The 22,292-nt window shown below is 40.1% G+C and overlaps 1 protein-coding gene across 3 annotated transcripts in view; it reads right to left on the reverse strand.

Annotated features, from left to right (window-relative positions):
* Positions 1 to 57: 57 nt before the first annotated feature.
* Positions 58 to 22,292, reverse strand: part of sytl5 (synaptotagmin-like 5) — a 34,652-nt gene continuing 12,417 nt past the window's right edge. The window contains exons 2-18 of one of the 3 annotated variants that reach the window (XM_046404786.1): positions 17,883 to 18,223; positions 17,579 to 17,794; positions 15,566 to 15,678; positions 15,313 to 15,418; positions 13,800 to 13,940; positions 12,940 to 13,042; positions 12,692 to 12,821; positions 10,917 to 11,017; positions 10,150 to 10,245; positions 8,324 to 8,389; positions 6,328 to 6,506; positions 6,046 to 6,148; positions 5,572 to 5,733; positions 5,359 to 5,467; positions 4,141 to 4,279; positions 3,386 to 3,594; positions 58 to 1,944 (exon numbers count right to left, since the gene is read on the reverse strand). In XM_046404786.1, the coding sequence (XP_046260742.1) occupies positions 1,802 to 1,944; positions 3,386 to 3,594; positions 4,141 to 4,279; positions 5,359 to 5,467; positions 5,572 to 5,733; positions 6,046 to 6,148; positions 6,328 to 6,506; positions 8,324 to 8,389; positions 10,150 to 10,245; positions 10,917 to 11,017; positions 12,692 to 12,821; positions 12,940 to 13,042; positions 13,800 to 13,940; positions 15,313 to 15,418; positions 15,566 to 15,678; positions 17,579 to 17,794; positions 17,883 to 18,001 (2,235 nt within the window). In that variant the 5' untranslated portion in view covers positions 18,002 to 18,223 and the 3' untranslated portion in view covers positions 58 to 1,801. Of the gene's footprint in view, positions 1,945 to 3,385; positions 3,595 to 4,140; positions 4,280 to 5,358; positions 5,468 to 5,571; positions 5,734 to 6,045; positions 6,149 to 6,327; positions 6,507 to 8,323; positions 8,390 to 10,149; positions 10,246 to 10,916; positions 11,018 to 12,691; positions 12,822 to 12,933; positions 13,043 to 13,799; positions 13,941 to 15,312; positions 15,419 to 15,565; positions 15,679 to 17,578; positions 17,795 to 17,882; positions 18,224 to 22,292 lie in introns of all 3 variants that reach the window. The other 2 variants (XM_046404785.1, XM_046404787.1) reach the window with 2 other exon arrangements.

The raw sequence follows: 22,292 nt of genomic DNA on the forward strand, positions 1-22,292 counted from the left end.
TCACACTGATACAGTGCTATGTAAATTTACATTTAAACTAGTCTAAATTGTATAATCTGTCGAGTTTTTTTTTGTTTTGTTTTTTTTTTTCTAACAACCAGAGGTGGAAAGTAACTAACTACATGTACTTTCGTTTCACATTTTTCAAGAACTTGTGCTTTTTTGAAATGCTGAAAATCAATCAGTTGGTCAGTCAACACTTTCCTTTTCAATTAAATGGTTGTTGTGTATCAAGCAACACAAGAGTGCACAGCCATGCTAGCAGCTTTGTGGGGCTGTACATCAGAGCTTTACCTCTAACTGCTAACGTCAGCATGCAAAAAATGCACACAAAGACGTTTTGGTGGACTGGGAAAGTCTGACAGAGTAGCATTCAAAGATGCTTTCAGTTTGTTCTTTGCCTCTGATGTTGTCATAATGTTGGCTTGCTATACTGTAGTTTTGTCTCTACCTGATGAAGTGAAACATAAGTGGTCAGTGGAATAATGCACACATTTTTTATTTATATGAATTCACATTTAGATTCAAAAACAAAAGAAATCAATCTCATCATTTGACAGCATCACTGTCTCTGTAGCACACTAGAAGGCACAGAGGCCCACCACTGGGCCAAAGTTGTTAGGGGATCCCAAAAGTCAGATTCATCCTCAGAGGACCAATGTCTGTCCAATACATCATGACAACACATCAGACAGTCACAGAGATATTTTAGTCTGGACCAATGTGTTGGACTGACCAAATTTCAGACACAGCCAGCCGTGAAGCTGCCAGCACTAAAGACTAAAGATTCTCAACATCTGGTCTTTCCAGCTTCTCAACTGCAAAGATTTGTTCATTTCTGCTGTTTTACATTTTGCTTTATCAGCGATACCAGCTACATCTAGATTTTACTCTAAAATCAGAACTCTCACCCCTTGTAGGATTTAGTTGCCTTCAGAAATTTGTGACAAGAAAGAATAACAGTATTCTTTACAGTAGATTTAAATGAAAGCATATAAATAGAAGATGGTCACAGCTTTGGAGAGCTCTGGAAATGACTGGTGATCGACAATAAAATGGGATAATCCTTCCATATCGACCATACAGTTCGTATCTACCTGAGAAGTCTTCAAAAGTGCTACTCCTGTAATTTTACTACAGTAGTTTCCATCACAACTGATCATCATTCACTCATTCTTCATAATAAAGCCAAGTCAGAGCACTACTTGAGTAAGACAGCAGTACAAGAACTTGTCACTTTCCACCTCTGTACACGACAGTTTCTAAGAGGATGAACCTCAGCGTCATCATGTGCTTAAGACCAGGATGCAGCTTGGTTGCTCATAAGGGGAATGTGTTAAGTCTACACTATTGATCACTGCCTTGTCTAATGTCTTACTAGTGGTCTCCATCAGCTTTAACTACATGCAGATATGACTCCGGTACTTGGATCACAGAGACGAGGATGGACATATCAAAAGTCACACTGTGTGCTTATTCAATAAGATTGATAAGTTACATACAACACATGTTCTTCACATAGAGCAGCAGACAGCAGTGCTTGGTCAAGACTAGATGCTTTGGAGGGCAGAGGGGCACATGTAGATGAGTGTGTAAGGCATGTAGAATGGCGGTTCTGGACAAGAGGAGGGATCTGAACAGGACACCGCAGGGCGAAAGAAGAGGGACGGTCTGTGTTCCTTTCTGAACATTTGAGTCTTGGAGGCTAAACTGTTTTGTTTGTCTTCACCGTCCCTCTTCTCCAGCTCTCTCCTTCTCTTTTTCCTCTCCCTCATTCTCTCTTAACCTTTCTGTCTCTTGCTCATGTGTTGCACTTGCGCATGCTGGATCGCAGCATCAGAGTGCACTCCTGAGGGACTTCTGGGTTTTCAATCATGCGTTGCCACAGTCGCTGTTCCTCCCCATATGAGTCCATCCAGTCTACCTCATTGCCGTAGCTTTTACCTTGAGAGGAGAAGAGACAAACAAACATTTGCTTTAATTTGTTAAAGCTACTAGGGAGCCCTGAGGACATTAAAAGTCTCTCGACACTCAAGGTTGGATATTAGATGAAATGGTATCTATAGTTAACTTTTATAATCTATAGTTAACACAATTATAAATGAACAAATTAAATGTATATCATTAACTACAACTAAACAAGTAACACCACAAATCATACAAGTGTGATCCCGAATGCTGCCTGCATTTTCAAACCATGCAATAAAATGGCAAAATAAAGTAAAATGACATATGCACTGTATAATACAGACGAAATTAGAGTAAATACTAATTACAAAGTCAATCCTGTCTTTTGAAACAAAATTAGTAAATTTAAAGAAGTAGTTCTGAATGTTTGTACTCACTTTAAATTATGTTTTACCGTGGGGTAGTGTTCTATTGTGTTGGTATTTATTAAAAGACACAATGTATAAAATGTTAATTAGTGAGTTTTACATGTGCTGGTAGGATGTTGTTACATTTGGACAGAGCAAGGCTAGCTGTTTCCCTCTATTTCCAGTCTTTATGCTAAGCTAATCTAACAGGCTCCTGGCTGTAGTTTCAAATGAAAATAAAAGATATGAGATTTGTATCTCTTCATCTTCAATCTCTTCAAGACAGCAGATACTCCAATTTCCCAAATCAGTATATAATAAATATAATAATCAGTATTCATTTTTGATACAGTACATGTTTTGTCAGTACATAGACGTTGTTGTCAACATGAAGGTCTGAAAATCTTGTGAAATTAATCAAATTGTAATTTTTTAAGTATTTTTTATAATGTCATTTCAAAATGTGTAGAGGGTATAATGGACCTATGTCTCATAAGCTCATGTGAAAAGAAAGAGAAAAGAAAAGAAAAGAAAAAAATTCTATGATACAGAAAATTACACTTGTGATCATCTGTACATCATAATACTTCAGGGAAACTAGATAGTCTTGGAAAACTGTTGTGTGGACAAGACATAAGAAAATGGACCTCATTTTCCCTTTCTCCCAAATCACATAGCTCATACAATCTGTTTAGCCTTTAAACATTTAAATATTTTTTAATCTGCCAACCTCATTAGCTGGGGGACGAATACTTGCTCTCAAATGTAAAACTAAAGATCTATTGCTTCCAGAGCAATGACATGTAACTTATAATTCAGGACTGTTGTTTGGTATGCACTTATGCCCATAATTTACATTTTTAAAAAATATTTTCAAGCCATTTTTATTTCAACTTCAATAAAAGCCTACTTTTATGGAGTAAACATTACAGCATATATACAGCATCAGCATCCTCAAAATCCTCCAGTAAAGCTCTTTACCTCATGGAGATGTTTAACATTTGAGAGGGTTTAACCCCCTGATTTGAAATTCTGAGCAAGCCTCTGACCTTATTAGAGAAAACACACACCTGTGCCCGCTCCAAGCCTGACTCCTCCCAGGAAGACATTGCTGGACAGAGCTTCTTTGTCCCAAACTGTGAGCTCCAGACAGACGTTGTTGAGGTCTCCAGGCTGCAGGCCGCAGTAGGTGAAGGTGTGGTTCCATTGTGGGTTCACGGTGCGGCGTTCCACCGCTGTCTTGTGCTTGGTTGACTTGTTGCTGTCTGGGAGGAGGTATCTAGGGAATAGAAGACAACTTCAATTCCAATGCTCAGGCTGTGTTTTTCAATATCACATCATGTGCGCAGGTGGTGGCACAGTCCAGAGGCCCTGGAGCTCAGAGTCTGTCTAAAGTCATTTCTAGTCAGAAGGTGAATCAAATGACCACAACAAACATACAAAACTTCCACAAAGAGAAGCAAAACTGCCACAAATAGAAAGGCAGTTATTACAAAGAGATGCCTAATGATGTGTTCTGATGTCTGAGGGGTGGGGGTGAATGACTGTGCTGATGGGTCCATTGTCTCATAATCTGTAGATGACTGTAGGCTGTTTGGAGACAACAAACAGCAGCCTGTCATTGATATTATTTCGGATAATATTCAAAGTTGTTAATTTGGCATTCATTTATTACATAGAAAAAATGTTCAATGTTCAGATTATTAGTACCATCAATTGTGGCTTTAAAAGCAAGTCTTAACCTATTTTTATTCAGTTTAAAACTGTGCTCCAGTCTGGCTCACATTCAAAACTTTCCAACCCACCCCTGAAAGGAGCATCTCACCCTTTCACAAAAGGATCGGAAGTGCCTCCAGGCTTGACAGCAGTTAGATTTTTCGCTCCTTTGATAAGCAGCTCAACCATGCCCCCTTTAGGCAGAGTGAAGCTGCTCGTCTTCTTGCCTTTCAGGAAGCTTTTCTTCACTGAGGGGGCGAGGGATGCAGACACAGAGAAAGAAAAAAAAAAAACAGTTTTCTATTCCAGGTTCAGGTTTATTCAAGTAACACGAAACAAGTTTGTAGTAAAACACTTTAGACATGAGGATGCCTTATGCTCACGGACAAACAAGCATCTCGTATGTACATAAATGCACATACACTCAGGACATGTAATTAATGACAATGAGCATGTATGTGTTCTTCTTTTAAAACAAAGAAAAAACAACCTACATCCAGGAGTCAACAAATCACAAATGAATGAATAAAAAAAAAGCCCTTGACTATAAGTAAAGCACTCAAAATAAATATAGGAAAACTCATACAAATGTCAAGTACCCCCTTTAAGTCTGATGGCAAAAATATCCCACGATTTGCAAGGAGAAAGACTAACATTTTCTGATAAGTCACCTTTTATAAAGGGTTATAAAACTGTACCTAATGCCTTCATGACTGCCCAAAAATATTTTACAAATCCTTAGATAAATGTAGGCCTTAACGAGGGATTTCTCATTTTCTAATAAGCCATCAAGTCTGCAGTTATGTATCATTTCTAAAAGAGTATATTAAATTTGAGTTTAGAACTTGTTAATAAATGAACTTTGTCATTTAAAAATCATTTGTTCATATTAAATAATCAGTTGAGGGGAATTTTCACAAAATCCTTTGTAGCAGGGTCAGCAAAATTCTAAAATTAAATTGTGGGGGATGGTGGTGAGTAAGCAACTTCTGTTTTGTCTCAAATGAGTGAGAAAAGTTTTTAACCCAATTTCAACACTTACAAACACATGCTGCACAGACAAACACTTAATTCCAAATTCTAGCAGAGATCCAAATACCCTAAATGTGTCATGGACGTTAATGTAAAAATGACATCTGGAATATTTCAATTTGATGCAGTGGTTCAGCTGTTAAAAACATGCAGTCTTGGGTTTGATTGATCAACTCAGAGTAAAAATTAGGATCTAACTTCATTTCATTTAACTTCAGTTCATTTCAGCTATTTTTTTAAAAATTTAACAGCATGAACTACACTATGATATACGTCATCACAGTTACGAATGTACCTTGTACTTGATCCACGGGCACCATGAGGTTCTTTTCTTCGGGTATGTACTTCAACACGACAGTAAGTTCTCCTTTATACTGCATCATGGAGTCTATGCTGCTCTCCACCTACACAAGCACCATTCACAGTCGGCTCATACACTTGTCTTTGTGTGTGTTTGTATAATGTAGAAGACAACATGTGTGACAAATGGCTCATTCTGGGTCCTTACCTTGGGCTGCAGAGCGTACCACTCCTCTATTTGTGAATCGAGCTCCCAGGAGTCAAAGGTCAGCTCCACCTCGCCCAGGAAACTGTTGTGTCCAAACCGGTCGTGGTGCCACACGGAGACCTGCAGGGTTCGTGTCTCCAGCTGCGAATGGCTGATCACATACTACATAACAGAGCGCAGACATGAGCTTAATGATAAAAGGATTGGATTTGTGTTTCCATTTAAATCATGCTTGAACAAACCTTCATGTTCGAGTATTAGGATGTGGACTGTCATGAGGACAAACTCTAGTTCTAACTCTGACCGACAGGAGAATAACCTAAAGTAGATGTTACTGATGGTGGGTGAAACTGTAGCACCCGACTCTCCTCAAGCTGGGAATCAATCCAAGGACCTTCTTACCAGTGAGCCGCCATGCTGCGATTCTGAGTCCTCGGAGTAACATTTGCCTGTTTGAGCTTTTCAGCAACTCACCCTCAGATTTTCATTGAAAACAGGGTTAATGGTGTTGGCCTTGATGCTCGTCTTCCTCTTGCTTTGTCGTGATGTGTCTGGCAGCAGGTAGGTCTTCACATAGCTACCAAGAAAAACACAAAGTGACTCAGTTATTACAACAGATGCTCATAAATATAATGGAATACTGTGGCATTTTTTTCATCAGGACTTTGACGAAATACTTTTGACTCATTAAGTCACTGTTTTATTTTAAGTTGTGCTTAGTGTATGGTGTGTGCGTGTGTGTGTGTGCACTCGTACGCGTCTGTGCGTTGCCTTCTCTCATCTCCCGTGGCCAGGTTGTGACACTCTTTCACCAGGACATTGAGAGCACCGGTTTTGTAGCTGTAGCTGATGTGGAGCAGGATCTCGCCGCTCACCCTGGCGTTGCCATAGTCACCGGTCTCACTGTACATGCTCATCATGCTGTTTATACTACTCTGTTAGGGAAAGACAGGAGATAGAGAGACATGAGAGAAGGTCAAGGGAGGAAAAGAGAATCACAAAGGTAAGGAAGGAAGGAACATGGAGAGCAACAAATGTAAAACATAAAAGAGAGACGGGGAAGAGAAAACAACAAACAGCATCTTGAGTATTACAGAACGCTGATGAAATATGGGAGAAATAAAAGAGTTGCAGCCCTTCATGAGCTTGAATGGAATCATCTGTGGCAGTACATGGTAATGTTGAGGGTAAGACTCATGCTCGTATTATAACTGAGTCCCCCCAGCAGTGTATGCTGTGGTCTTCAGCCTTCAGATGGACACAAAGGGGGGATGAGGATGCTCAAGTACAGGGCTGATATGAACAGAGCCTTGTTAAAAAAAAGAAAAAAAGAAAAAGCACTGATCTAATGGAAACATGGATAAATAAAGGTTTTAAAAAATAAGGTATCATTTTTGTTATTACGTCTACAAAGTAATAATAGACCATAAATGAACCTGGAAAGCCTCCTTATCAGGAATAAGTAGCAGAGTTGCTGCACACGAAAGCATGTGGTGGGTCACACAGAACGATGTGTGTTAGAACAGAAAACGCCTGCAAGTGAGATTACGTGAAATAATAAGGTGGAAGCACACTAGTGATGCTGATTTCCATACTGGATTTGTGCTTTGAGAGTGTCGCTCAGTTTCTTTCTTTCTTTGCATTTTCTCTTCATTTTCAGTATGCTGACGTTTTTAGAAGTTGTGGATTTCAAAATATTCTGTATATTGTCAACATATCTCCACTGTGGATGTTTTGGATATACTGCAAAATAAAAACTGCAAGGAGCACTGCATGATACCTTATTGAAGAACCTGACAATTATCTTCTTCAACCTTTCAACTGTATAGTTTGTTTTTTTGTTGTTGTTGGTTTGTTTTGTGTGACCAACAGTCCAAAAACCCAAAACCAAATTTCAGATTCAGTTTACTAGAAGATATAAGAAATAAAAAAGCAGCAAATCCTCAGAACAGAGAATTAAAAAATAAAACAACAAAACAACAAAGGTTTAAAGTTTAAATAAAAGGACAGAATATAAAGTGTATAATCAGAAACGAAAACAAACAAAAAAAACAAAAACAAATCGCCAACAAGTGAAATCAAGTAAAAACTGTAAGAAGAATGAAAGCTGCCAATTATGTGGTCTTATTATCATTGGGAGTAACACTAACTGTTGAACAGTGTATTGACCTGTGCTTCTGCACCTCCTGAGTTTCATGGATTGTCAGACTAACACGTAACACCTCTCATACGACAAAGCAGACAGCATTTTGCCTCATTTTGTGCACCTGCAAAACCTATTTCATGAACAAAAGAGTCCAAATCATTATAAACACAGCAGGTAATTTTGTCTTGAAAGCTTCTTGGAAAGCAGATAAACATGACTTTTGTAGCTCAGGACAGACTATAACTGGTAAATCACTGATAATAATACGGTTGTCTGAAGAGCGCTGAAGTAAAGAAGCCACATTTGAGCCTCACTGTGCCTCTTCTACTGGAAAGTCTACCTCATTTGTTTCCTGCAGGGAGCTAGCTTGACACATGGCTGGTTTAATGTGTGGAGCTTGGACTTCAATAGAAAAGCACAAACACACACTGAATGCACAGGCTTATTCAGAATACACCACGATACAGAGGAAAAGAAAACTGTGGACATTATTGAACGTGTTACGTAACATATGTGCTCTGGTGATCTACTGGCAGGCCTTTATTGTTCTATAATGTAGTGGTGAACAGAAATGCATGCACAGACATGGAAGGCGGGGAGACTTACAGTCTCAGCATCCGAGTCAGGGACATTGAGGTACCCCCACCTTCTCTCTGAGACGGGAGTGGAAGTCTTAGAAGCGGATTCATTTAAGAGACACAAACGGGGGGGAAGGAAGAAGGGGAAAGAGAAGAGAGAGAGAGAGATCTAAGGTCTTTGATGTGTTAGTGATAGAGGCAGACCCTGTGCACAGACCCCGAGGAGGAGATGCAGAAACTACATTACACATGGTTACCATGGTGATTATCAGAGGAACCCACAGAGATTACAACTCATCTGGAATCATCTGTGAAATCAACATGGACGCACACAGGGCAAGAGTCAGTGGGAGGAACAAGTGAAGCTCCACCACGAGCTTTAATTTATCTATGAAGTCATTACATGTAATTTTGTCAAATTTTAGCCACTCGTGTGTGGTGGCTACGGGGTTAACAGAGACTGAAATATCTCAGCCATCAGACTGAACTGCCACAACTTTGACGATACCTTAACCTTTCAGCAGATCATCGTTTTAATTTGTCCAGAACTCGTTTCACAGCCCAACAAAACTACAGTGTTGTTAGCCTTTGCTGTTATACTGACAGCTGGTTTTATTGTTTTTGTCAACCCCATTTATATTAGTGCCTAACAGAAACAAACAATAAAGAAACATTACAAGCTTTCATGAAGGTAGGATTTATCGACGTACCTTCTGATACTAATGGAGTGAATCATGTGACAGTGGGCAGGGTGTATTAGAGCTCAAATGAATGATAGAGTCGACTATCTGCATAATGTCCCTCATCACAGCCATTCATAGAACCAGCAGCAGCTCAGTGACAGTGTTAGTCATTTATGAGATGACATGATAAATGTCAGACAGGCAGGACGTCTGTCTCATCTGTTTACCTATGCAGCTCTCAAAACACACACACACACACACGCACACACAGGGTACAATGAACGTGGTATGAGTCAGGAAATAAACCAATTATCCAAGCCATTCGATTAACTGGATTTTCTGCCAGGCTGAATACTCTGTAGTTGGTTGTGAGGGTGTCCAAGAGATAGTAACACATGTGATCCAGTCAACTTTGCTCAAGGCCTAAGTGTAAACATGGGAAATCAAATTTAATATGTGTGAGAATATTAAATTAAACCATGCAGACAGTTTTGGTTTTATATGCTTTGAGATACCCATCGGTTCTGCCTTCACCCCAACAACTATAAATTTAATTTCAATTCAATAGCTACTACAAAAACTACTCAATTATATATAATATAATAATCCACAGACCTCACTGGGTCTGTGGATTATATAATATTGACTTACACTGCTGTAAATGTATTTTCTTTTTTCTGGGAAGGTCACAAAATAACACTGCACTGCAAAAAAACAAAATAATAAGAAACACATCTAAAAACTTGGCACATATAAACTAAACTACATCTGCACAGCTACATGTTTTATTCGTAATCTGGCTTAATTCACCCAAAAGAGAACATACACTACATTAAGCCGCATTAAAATGTCTGGCTCCCACACACCATTCTCATACACATGACTGTTATCCTCCACATTATCATACTACAAGTCAGGTTAGTTTATGTAAATGCAACAGGCTTTCCAAGCGTGGAGGGTGTTCGTGACACAAGCTGTCCCCAGGCCTGGAAGCTCACACTATGCTTACTCAGTCAACAATAGAACATCTACGCCTTCCGCATGGGCTGATGCTGAGCGTACATGTGTGAGTGTGCACGTACATGTTTGTACTGTATGTGAGCATGCAGGACTTCCCTGAATCTGCTTTGGGATATTTTTGTGTTTGCACTCGCTTGAACATGAGCAGTACCGTTGACACTGCGTTGCTGAGGCGCCGGCTGACAGTCTTGCTGTGGGCCGACATCAGGGCATCGATGTCTTCCTCCGCATCCTCATCAGAAAACTCCTGCGGATGACAGCATTTAGTTTTAATCAAAAGGCAGATGGCATCTGGGTAGCTGGTTGAAGCATCTTCATACTTTGCTCAGTTTTCCACACAGTTGCTCCATGTGGGTGGATGCAGCCACCCAGTTTCCATAAATTTAATCAGACAAGTCAGGTCAGAGTGTGCTAATTTGTTTACTTGTTTTTCACACAGAAAATCACAGTGTCATTGGCTCTACAGCAACATTGCGGCGCATGAATGGATGAGGAGGTTAGACGAAAAAATTGCGCGCGTGTTTGAATGCCTGCATTTCCGTAAAGCTCTCTGAAAGCAAATAAACACTCAGCGAGCGCAGAGACAAAGCAGCCCTATACTGACCATCAGATCCTCCACCTGTTTTCAGCCTACGGCCGTTTAGATGCTTGTCATGCTCTTTGAAGTGAGCTCTGATGTGAAATTAACATTCAGCCCCATGTCTGATGCTTCTGCTCATCAGCCCACAGATCCCGAGCTCAGTATGGGCATACAGCATAGTAGATATATAGATTTAAATGGACTGAACAACCACACAGTCTGTGTGAATTTCACACAGATGCTGGCATTGTGGCGAATGTGTTGCACAAATCAAATATGTGATAAGTGTGTGGGGATACAGCTGAAGGAGGAAAAAGGGACGGGTTGATGCTGCTTACTGTGTCATTGAGCCCGGGGACCGAGCGGCTTCTGAGACTGAGGGTGTCGTCGCTGGGTTCAGAACCAGGAGCTGACAAGTCCATCTCTGAGCGACTGTGATCTGGTGCAGGGAGGGAGGAGGGGGAGGGAGAAAGATGGGGGTCGCACAGTCAGAGAAAAGGCAAAATAGTTTCAAAGATGCTGTGTGAGGGGGAGAGGGACTGGAAGACAAACACTGAAGAACAGAGGCAGACAGCGCAAGAGAGAGTAGAAACTAATGAGTGATTACTGCGCACTTCAATGCACACAATGCACACAAATTCGCTCTCCATTTAATAGGAATAATTAAAATTGCTAGTTATGTTCAAGAAATGCAGCTGAAAATGCTTTACAGTAAGAGTAAACTACAATTAGAAAAACAGAGGAGAGAATTTAAAGAAATATTTCTACACTTTGGAAAATATGTCATTAATATAATTATTTTGTCAAGAGTTACATGAGAAGACTGAAACCGTCTCTCGTCCCATCGTGTAGTGTGGCAGTAGAGTCAGAGGGCTACGTCTGATAAGATTTCCATTCTTGCAGACTGTTTCTTGTAATTTTTGAAACATTTGGTTCCTGGTTTTTATACAGCAGAGAAAACAAGCAAGCCTCGTGTTTTTATGAGAGCCGGTACCAGCAGGTTTAATCAGCTGTAAAGTTACCTCCATGAGTTGGTTGAAAATGTTGTCTTTGGTTGATTTTTTTTTTTTTTTATGTTCTCAGCAGATTTGTCCCAAAGATGCACTTTATAGCTAGATTCATAATATCATGCTGACAGACAGAGCGGGTAGAACAAGTTAAAAATGTGAGGCTTAAGAGTTTATTTTGTCTTAACCTTGTTTGGCTGTTTAGCTAAGCCTGTTTGTGTTGTCAAACAGTATATTCATTTTTGACTTTTTTTGTCCCCACAGCTAAAATTTCCCTGTTCACTGAACAGAACAATAATTTTCATTCATTTCGTTTTCATATTAAGATTTTAGAGAAAAAAACGGACAGGTCCGCCAAATTCTGTTGTTCCATCTAAATGTCACATTTCATGGCAGTATCAGTCTGTTTCGTCCAGCATTATAGAAGAAATCATCACACATGTGGCTTATTTAATCAGAATTAGAAAAAGCAGACACGTGCATTGAGGTGATCGCTGTGGCAGCCACTGAGACAGTAAGTGATGGGATCTTAAATCTATCCCAAAATTCGAAATACAATGCTAGAAAAGAAAACGGTGATACAAAATGGGATATCTAATGCTTAATAATATGATCTAATACATCTGTTCCCCAATCAGCAGCACATTTCAGGCTAACAACACTAATATAAGCCATTTTCTAATCTTAAAACACCCCTTAAGCAGTGGTTATTAAGGAGATAAAAGGTCTGACACAGAGAGAGACAAAGTGGAGGAGCTTATTCTCACATAAGAGGAGCCTTCAACACAGAAAGAGGATCAGCAGACAGTGATGGGGTGAAGTTAATAGTGTAATGTGTGCAGATGTGACAACTGCTCCTAACAGAAGGACTGTGGTATAATGTCATCCTTTATGAAGTTCTTAAGAGTCTAAGCTGGAGAGCAGCCGAGTGTCTTTGCTCAGGTTAGACTGTGACTAGAACATCACCTTTAATGAGGTGCTGTTAGACTGCTTCTAACGCATCTTGAAACTGTGATATTGAAATGTCTGTGTGTGTGACCTGTGAAGCTGTGAGACAAAGAGCATGAATACAAAAAAAAAGTGAAGAAACAGGTGTGGGCTGATACCTGATGAACCCGAAGCCCTGGACACAGAAATGGTCGGCGTGCCTGAATTCGTCCTGTGATGGCTATCAGCTTTTTTCTCGGACGCAATGTCGCTGGAGTGTAAACTGGAAACGCTCTCTGCTCCATCGGGCTGCGTGCAAACACAAACACACACACACCCAAGTTGCTAAAAGATCTATTGAATCTGGATAGGTTTCCATAGCATGTTTCTGTATGTGCGTTTGTGTGCATCAGTTGCTGACCCTGACCCTCCGGTGGTCGCTGGGAGTGGAGGATCTGTCCAGAGTTTGGGAACGCAGATTGTTGGGGACAGTTGGCATCCCAGAGGACTCCAATGCCACCGTACCGCCCCTGCAACCCAGAAAGGAACCGGTTTAACATCATTAACAATATTTACGCTCCCTTCATCCTTCATTACAAATTAACGCTAAGTCTTGCTTGCTGTGTGACACTTGAGGGAAACAACCTGCCTGAGGATATTTGGCTCCATAGATAATGGATGGTTAAAAGCTGCAGTGTGGGACTTTAACCTATAAATAAATGTCTGTTACATTCAAGCCCTTGGCAAATGAGTGTAAACAATGCTGATTAAGCCTATCACTGCCAGGTAAATCTCTCTGTATTTAGCAGCAGACTAGCCTTTTTAAATCTGTAGCCTGTGGTGACTTTCCTGCACTGGTGCTCTGGTAGTGCTTTCATGATCAGAATCGGGTCCATTCGGTCTGATAACATTTGGAAAGTCTAGAAGAGCTTTATGGTTAAATTATTTATCAGGTAAGCAGAGCGCTAAACTTCTTTAGTGCAAGAGGTGACTCACTTCATTTTTCCTGTGTTTATAAGACAGTTACGTAGCCTTGATGCCTGAGACTGTTCACTTTTCGAAGAGATATAACACAGTTTTAGCCGAGATGCATACAACAGTCATAATGTAAGTCTATTCACAAGACTGTACCAGCATCTGTATTATCAGGATCTAAAACCTTTTCTGAGTTCAAAACAGCTCCCAAAAACGTGTTCATGTGGACTCTTATGAAGCTACAGTTTGATGTGACATCATGTGGTAGACAATACAAAGCTCAGTCTGATTATTAGCAGTGTGGAAGGACACCTGTTAGAACGCGGACTCGGGGCAGAGCGAACACTTCGGACGCTTTGAGCATCTCCATCCGAAACAGATTTCACTCCGTTGCTGACTCCACTCTCTGGCTTCAAGGTTAGTCGGCTGTCCTTTTTATCTATCTTCATCCTTCTAAACACACACACACACACACACACACACAGGGGTCTGTTATCTACTGTAAATTGGATATATTCGCTCATGTTCATTACTGCAGTGTCATTACACTGTGTATCTCGTCTCTCTGTGTTTTATCAAGATCATCTCAGTAGCTCAGCTCTACAGCTTGCTTCCTTCCTTCCATTATTTCTACTGAGTAGATGGGTTTTCTGTCAAGTTTGTTTCTCTTTTTGGTTGGCAGTATATGAAAAATTTAGTGATAGATTTTTGGGAAATTCCTTAAAAATTTAGGCCACGTCATGGGACATGTGGGATGGCAACGGTCTGTCTGTCTGTTCGCGCTGGTCCACGCTGAACTACCTCAGCATATATTGGATATATCAGCACAAACGTCAAGCAGACATTCATGGTCACTAGAGCAAAAAGCCGAGTGACTTTAGTGATCCTGCGACTTTTGCTCAAGTGCCACCACGCAGTTGGAGTTTTTGTACTGTGATGCTTTGACAGCTATGGGTAGATTGTCATGGAATTTGGTGCAGACAACCATTTCGCCCTGAGAGTGAATTTTAATCATTTCTTAACTTTTCATATAGCATTACCAGCAGGTCAGATTTTTATTTCTCCAATTTTAGCTTATGATCAAATACCTGCAGATCTAATAAAAAGTATTTCTTATCATTGCAAGAACATTTTTGAATTTTTTTCTCTATTTCCCTTTCACTGATATAATTATATGTAATGATTGTCAGAATCCTGTCACAGCTGTTTGTGACATTTGATGCAAATATATTATATATTCATATGCAGATTCAAAAATTCAACTTTCTCAATCACTAAATGATGAGGATGCATATTTTTTATATTAAACAGACCTGAAGATAAGACACAATTTCAATAAAAATGTTTGTTTGACATTATAGTGTTTAAATCATTAATTAATAATGGGCTACTTAATTTATTGTTCTTTTTGTTGTTGTTGTTAATAGAGTAGCCCTAACATCTGTTGTTCATCAGAGCTGACTTGCTTTTTCCCTGTATGGCTTTTATTGTCTGTGATGCCTTCAGGAACCGTTTACGTGGAGCCAGTTCAAGGAGTGATGCTATAGCCAGCATAATCCAGTTACTGCCGTGTAGCTCCACCAAATGTATTTTAAAATGCATTCAGGGTTTCTGAGAAATCAAATGAGCGTCCACTTGATCTTCTCTAATGCCTTTGTACTGAGGTGAGTCCTCAACACACTGCAGATTCCTTTCAAATGCGGTTTCATTTCATCCTTCCTGTCTCCGCATCCTGAATATCTTTATTACGTCATGTTGTGTAGTTCACTGAGTAAACTTCATTATATTCAGAAAATGTGTGCGTTTGCACGAACATAAATCTTACCCTTTCCTCCTAACATTGAGTATTGCGCTTCTGCTGGATCTCGGCGTGTCGGATTTCTCTGACTCAGAAGGGGCTGACAGGTTGTCTGTGGACTTTTTGTCTGTGGCTTGTGATCAGAAACATCAAGCATCCATTAATAAATCAGCACTCCAATCCTACACTACATCACCACCTAGCATACTGTTTTCCTCCCTGGCCATTATGGTTTGGAAAACAGTTTTGCAGTTTTCAGGGCATTAGTGGTGAAACTTACTGATCGGACTGCTGAGGATCGTCTTTTTGACCACGTCACTGCTCGGCACTCCCTGCTCAAAGCGCTTGGACCGCTCCTCCAGGAACCACTCTCCTGTTACCACCTTCAGCTCCCTGCAAACACAATATCCATGTATTACTGGGCAACACACTCCGAGTGTTTCTCTCAAAGGACAAATCCACCTAAGCTCTCAGAAATCATTAATCAATGGGTTATTTTGTGATGACAGGATTTGTACAGGCCTCACAAAGTTAGTTTAAATTAAACTTAATATGTCTCCACCATCAAGAAACCCGCTAGGGTTGTTAAGGTTGTTAAGAATTACTTACATTTAGCACTTAATGCTAAGGTAATAACTTTCAAGCTATTTCTTACAATAATTTCTAATAATATCATTAATTATTCATGAAACACAACCTGGACCTGGAAAAGCAGTAGAAAACAGGTGTACAAATGAATGGATTAATCACTTAAAAAAAATACTATAATTTAACTAAGATCCATATATGAATTTTACATAATACCAGAGGTCTGAAACAGTAGCACAGGGTATTTTTCATCCTACTTTTTGCTAAAATCACACAGATAAACATTTTCAATGAGCTGCAGGCTAGAAAAAATGTTTAATTCCTTCTTAAAACATAAGACTTTTTTCATAACTTATGATGCCTTCTGGAGAAACTCAAATAAGTGTTTTAACACTTTTCAGAACATGAAAACTCCCTGATGAAAAGTGATTTGTGCAAACACTTTTTCTCCCGCTTTGTCTGCGCGTGTTTCAGTTGGTGAAGTTAACTTCAGCTGTGGGTAACATATGTAGGTGGAGAGAGCAAAAACAATTTGCATACTCTAAGCAAGAGTTGGGAAAAGTTGTACTTCTCACAATTTTTCAAAAACAACATCCTGTGGTTGCAGTATGATTGTTCAGAAAAGTGGCGGTGCAGAACTTCACTGCATCACGGCTATTGATTTTCTTATTGTGTAAATGTTCAATGTACAAAGTCATTGCAGGGAGAACCCACTGCTAACTGACCCTGAAGAACAGACACCAAACACCAATGTTTACCAGTAATGACTTGATTAGTTAGTTAGCATTGAAGCAGAGCTCTAAATGTCAGACAGCACTTCTGCGGCTAAAGCATATAAAGCAGTGGTCCTCAAAGTGAGTGACATAAGATTTGTTATAATGTTTTATTTTAAAAAATAAAAGAAACAAGGTGAAATTTACATTAACTTTTTAGATCACATTTTCGAAGAGAATAAGAATAAACATCCAAATCACTGCATTGCCTGCTTTGCATTGCAGTGATGCTGCACCTAAAGCTTGGAGACAAACCGCTGACACCTACAAAGTCTGGACAAACTACACATGAAGATTGTTCCCACCAGCTTGCACAGAGCACAAACCTAATGACTAAGTAAAGTAAATACACTCAACCATGCACAGAACCACTGGACACTTTGTGCAAAACACAAAAGTGTCATGGGCTGACGTGCACACTGAAAAAGTCAAAAAAGAGGAAAAAGGTGCAGTCTCCTGGATGTAGCTGCTGATTTTTTTTATCAGTCGCTCATATCAGTTGCAAATATCAAATATGTTTTCAAAAAAATGGCAAAAACTGGCAGCGACTGGATCTGAATCTTATGAACAAAACAAAATAAAGGTTTTGGAACAACTAACAGAAACATCTTTCATGGCATTTTGACTTGTAATAGCATGGAAAGCACAGGTGATACTCAGCTCCATCAAGTGTCCCAGTAAGTTATGACAGTGAGCCAGCATGCACAATACCAGGACCATGAAACAAGCCTACCTAAAAATTGAATGCATTTGGTTTTTTTTTGTTAAATGTTATCAGTTACACCTGTGAATGATTCTTTATAGCCTTTGAGATGCTCTGACACACCTGAGGCTCTCACAGACAAATGGAGACAGATGCGGTATCATTAACTATCTAATCCAGACCATCTGGAACCCATCCCTGTTTGGATCCCTGAAGGCATCACACTTACGAGATCTTGGCACAAACATTACACCTCCACTGGCGCGTGTTAGGAGGTGTAACGCGGCAGTCGTTGCAGATGCGCAGCTGACACTCCTTACAGAGATCTCCACGGTCGAAGATCAGGCCCAAGTTCTTCAGGCAGCGAGCGCACTGTCGCTCTCCCACCTCCTGGGGCCGGTGGGAACCTTTTCGTTTGATCTCCAGCAGCTCATTTTTCAGCCTCCTGTTTGACAGAAAGAGAAGGGCATCAAGGGCATAAAAACTCAGAACGAGATGAACATGAGTTCGAATGGTGATACTGAAGTCCTCACCTTATCCTCTTCTCCTCTCGTTTCCTCAATTTCTCGTCTTTCTGCAGCACCTTCAGGATTATGTCCCTCTCATGTTCCAGCAGAAAGGAGAGGTTCAGATCCTCTCCAACCTGCTCCATTGGTCTCTCCGTCTATACTCAGCCAATTACTTTAGCTAAGCAAAGATGGTGCAAGGACGAAGTCAGAAAGAACTACATTATGCTGCAAAGTGCTCCTGTAATATTCTGCTAATGTGTGGGTTGTTGTTCTTTTGGTGCTGGCATAGTCTGAACTTCTGTCCTGTTTTCCTCCTCTGATCTTCTGTTTCTTGGGAAAGCTGAAGAGTGGAGACGACAGGAAACCTAGATGAGGTCAAACAGACACACAAAGCTGATGGCAAATATCAAGTAAATTGGTTGGTAATAGCAGTCATGGTTGGTGTGCTTGGCTTGTGGCCAGTGTAAAAAGCATTAATTAAAATAAGACAATGATTTTCAGGTTTACAAGCACAAGTAATTGGTAGACATTTGACAGCTCCACAGCAGCGACAACCTCCCAATTAGGCTCCCAGCCTGACATTCAGAGTACAACACCCACATTTCTCAGCTTCTGTTAGCAAGGCCCTATCTTTTCCTGAAATTCACAACAACACTAATTATCTGCTCACCTGCATACACAGTTACATAACATTCACTCGGTAGATGCTTTTGTACAAAGACAGACTGTACATCACATTGGTCCAGACTAATGTATCTCAACAACTGCTTGCTGTAAACTCTAATTTTCCCCCGAACGCACTCATCGTGAGCAATTTGAGTCCAGTATACTGCTTAAACACCCCATAACATATGGACAGGAGGGGGCAGGGTTAAAACCATCAATGCTTCGATTATTGACTCTACCACATGAGGTATGACTGCTTATATTATGTTAAATGGTCTATAGGGGACAGTGTAAAGCAGTGAAAATGTCAGTCCCTGTGGCTGTGCTGTGATAATGCTGAGTGGATTTGATTTCTTTTGATCCCACCCATTTGATATGAATGCTGTATGTGAAACACACACACACACACACACACACACACACACACACACACACACAATATCCTCAATCTTGCTGCAGTAAACTGTTGTGAATAACCAGATTTGCACAGAAATAGCTTTTCATGCTGTCAATAACACCAACCATGAAGATCAGAAACTAATATACAGGGTTATATGAGGCACCGAGAACAGGGACAAAATTCTGCCAGTGCTTGTGCAAATGAAGTTGGGAAATAAAAACTGAATGGAGTGGAGGGATCTGCATAAGCCCACACCAGCCTCCTTCAGTCCTTATTCATTACCGTCTCTTTCATCCTCATCCTTTCTTCTCTCCCCTCTTCCCTTCACTTTACATGAATTAACACTAATGAACCAGCAGACATCATCTCAGCTTCATTTGCAACCAAAGGCACATCATGACATCAGTGATTAGAGCATTTTAAGCTGAATAGCAGCTGCCTTGTAGCCGCTAAAGACATCTTTAGATTTAATGTGGGGATTTAACAGAGGAAACCATGACAGCTTACAGATACCTTTGCATTTAAAATTATTAATAGCTGAGAAAGACATGCCTTGCTCAACTCATCACTTGGTGTGATCTCAGATCTTTTAGAATGAGGCTGTATTTAGATACAGCAGAGCCTTTAACTAAAGGTCAGCTTGCTAAAATCTGTTAATTAGCTGATAATTAGCTCATGTTTACCATCTTTATCATTATATATATTTTATATTTTTATAATTATAACATATATATATATTTTAAATTACATTTGTTGATTAACATGAAACACAAAGTATAGCTGAGACTGATGGGAAAGTCATTAGTTTTGCAGGTTTTTAGTGATACTGGTCACATCTAATCACATATAGAAGACATTTTGATGCTGCTGGTGGCCCTAAATGAACTCACTGGATCAGTAAATTCATTGAAATTCATTCGGTGGGGAACATGGATGTATATCCCACAAAAATATAAACACTTTTGTTTTTGCTCCCATTTTTCACAAGATGAACTCAAAGATTCAAGACTTTTTTTATATAAACTCAAAAGACTAATTTGTCTCAGATTTTAAGCACATTTTTTTTTCACTATGTGAGTACTTATTCTTCCACCTGACAGGTGTGGCACATCAAGATGCTGATTAAACATCACAAGTATCGCACAGGTGTGTTTTTGGACTGGCCACAATGAAAGGCCACCTTGACCTGCTGGTAGTGCTAACAGGAACATAAATGGGGCCAACTAAGCACAGACTACAATCTCAGAAAAGTCTCAACATAACAGCCTTCTTGACGGTAGAATTTATAACAGGACTGTGTTAGTCTGAGTTAGCTTTAGCTAAGACTAATAAATGAGCAACTGTGTCTATGTACAGAAGGCAATAATTCAGAACAACTTCTGGCAGCCATGCAACTGGGCCACATAATACTTCTGACGTACTGTGCACACATGACAAATACTTGGTCAACAACATCAGTAAAGTGACACTAATATTTATCTGAGCTTCAATCATATTACAGCCACGCTGTGCGAGCATAACACTATTCCAGAGTTTGAATTGTGTGTGGCTGTAGGCGTGGAGTCCTGGCTCAGCCCTCCCTTAGTACACACAGCACACATTCTCGCTGTCGCTCTATCTGTCCTGAGTAAACACGAGAGAGAAGACAGTTAAACGTTGGCTTCTGGACAGAGGAAATGCACTTACTTCTCCGCTCTGCACTAATAACATAGCTCAGAGGAAAACACGGTGACTCACCGCTTTATCAACACTGTGGAGAAGGTTTTCACATTCCCTAACATTCAAAATTAATGTTCCTCAAACATATAATGGATCATTTGTCTCAGAGTCAGTGCTCTACTGGGGACATCTGGCCACAAAGTCACTGCTTGGTCTGCTTGGTGTGTTGCCATTCTGTGGCATTTTACCGCCAGTCAGTCTGGTGTTTTCTGCAGGTGGCTTACAGGCACCAGAATCAATCTGCCAATTAAAGACTACAGGTGTGCTGGGAGCAGGTGTGCTGGGAGCAGCTGGGCTCCGGTCGGCATGAGAAATGAACATGGGATACATATAAAATACAATCCTTTCTGAACATTCAGTGGGTGGACAGAGGAACAAAGACACAGAGGACACATGATGCCTTAAGACTTCAGTCCTTCAATACTTTTATCCCAGTTTGTGTGTAGTTCAATACTGAACGATTCTTCCACAAGGAAAAGCTTCAAATGTAAACAGTATCATGTGGAAACAACGTAAGACGACTTATTTTATGTTATAATGTGCCAACGCTGCAAAGGTTTATGGTTCATACAGCAGGTAATGTTTGGCTTTGGATCAAGTGCTCTGCAAATACAGCAGAAATAGCAGTTCAGTGAGGATTTAAATGCCTGTTGATATTTTTGGGTGATCACTGTCAACAAATCCCCTCTAAAGTTCAAAACCAACAGCAAATACATCCTACTTGCAAGTATCATCTGTGTAGCCAAAAACTAACAAAAACACATTTGTGAGCCACTGGATGACTTGTTCCTAGATGAACATGGCCACTGTCATTTATTTTATTTTAAGTACACATACACGATTGTAAATGCTGCTCTGAATGCCCTCTAGAGCATCAACTCTGTGGCCCATAGAAATGCACTATTTACTCATGTAAACAATTAATGATTCACAATATTTATGTGGATAATTTCATTTTCTTCCTGTGCGCTTAAAGGACTTCTTATTCATTTCCAATATGAACCCCAGAGACAAGTTCATGACAACTGAGCAAACTCCATCTGCCGAGGAGGATCATGTGATGTGTTCAAAAGCTCCAGCACAGCCTGTCAAGGCGCGTTAGAGAAATTATTTTTATGTGTCTGAACTAAAACCTAACAGTGAGTCTAAACAGTCCCCTTGTTAAACAGATGCCACAAGGTCATGATCACTCCTCATCAGTGAACTTCAATGTGATCTCTCTGCAGAAACTTCAGATACATCACACACCCATCACTCTGTGAGTTTCTGTCAGAAAATTAAGTGGGATGAGTGAGTTTGAGAGAAGCTTTTTTTTGGTCTATGGTGTATTTCTGCAGAAATGTGGGTCATCCCCATCCTTTACAAAATTCAATAGCTTTCACTTCAGCTTTGGCCTTTTTTCTGGGCATTTGTGGCTTAAAGATAGTGAGTAAATCATACAACATACAAGCTTCTTCACCTTGTATCAGCAGATTCTTCCTCTCCTGGAAGGCTGATGTTTTTCCACATAATTTCCCCAGCTGCTGCATTTTCTAGCGTATACAGTGCACTAACGCACAGTGCTGACAGAGGTGGCTAAAGTGTGAAGAGCAGCGTGTCCAGACCATTAATAATTTATACAAATTGCCTGTTCCATGTAACAGACAGCT

Source organism: Scatophagus argus, chromosome 11 (assembly GCF_020382885.2).
Source record: "Scatophagus argus isolate fScaArg1 chromosome 11, fScaArg1.pri, whole genome shotgun sequence".
Lineage (NCBI taxonomy): Eukaryota > Metazoa > Chordata > Actinopteri > Scatophagidae > Scatophagus > Scatophagus argus.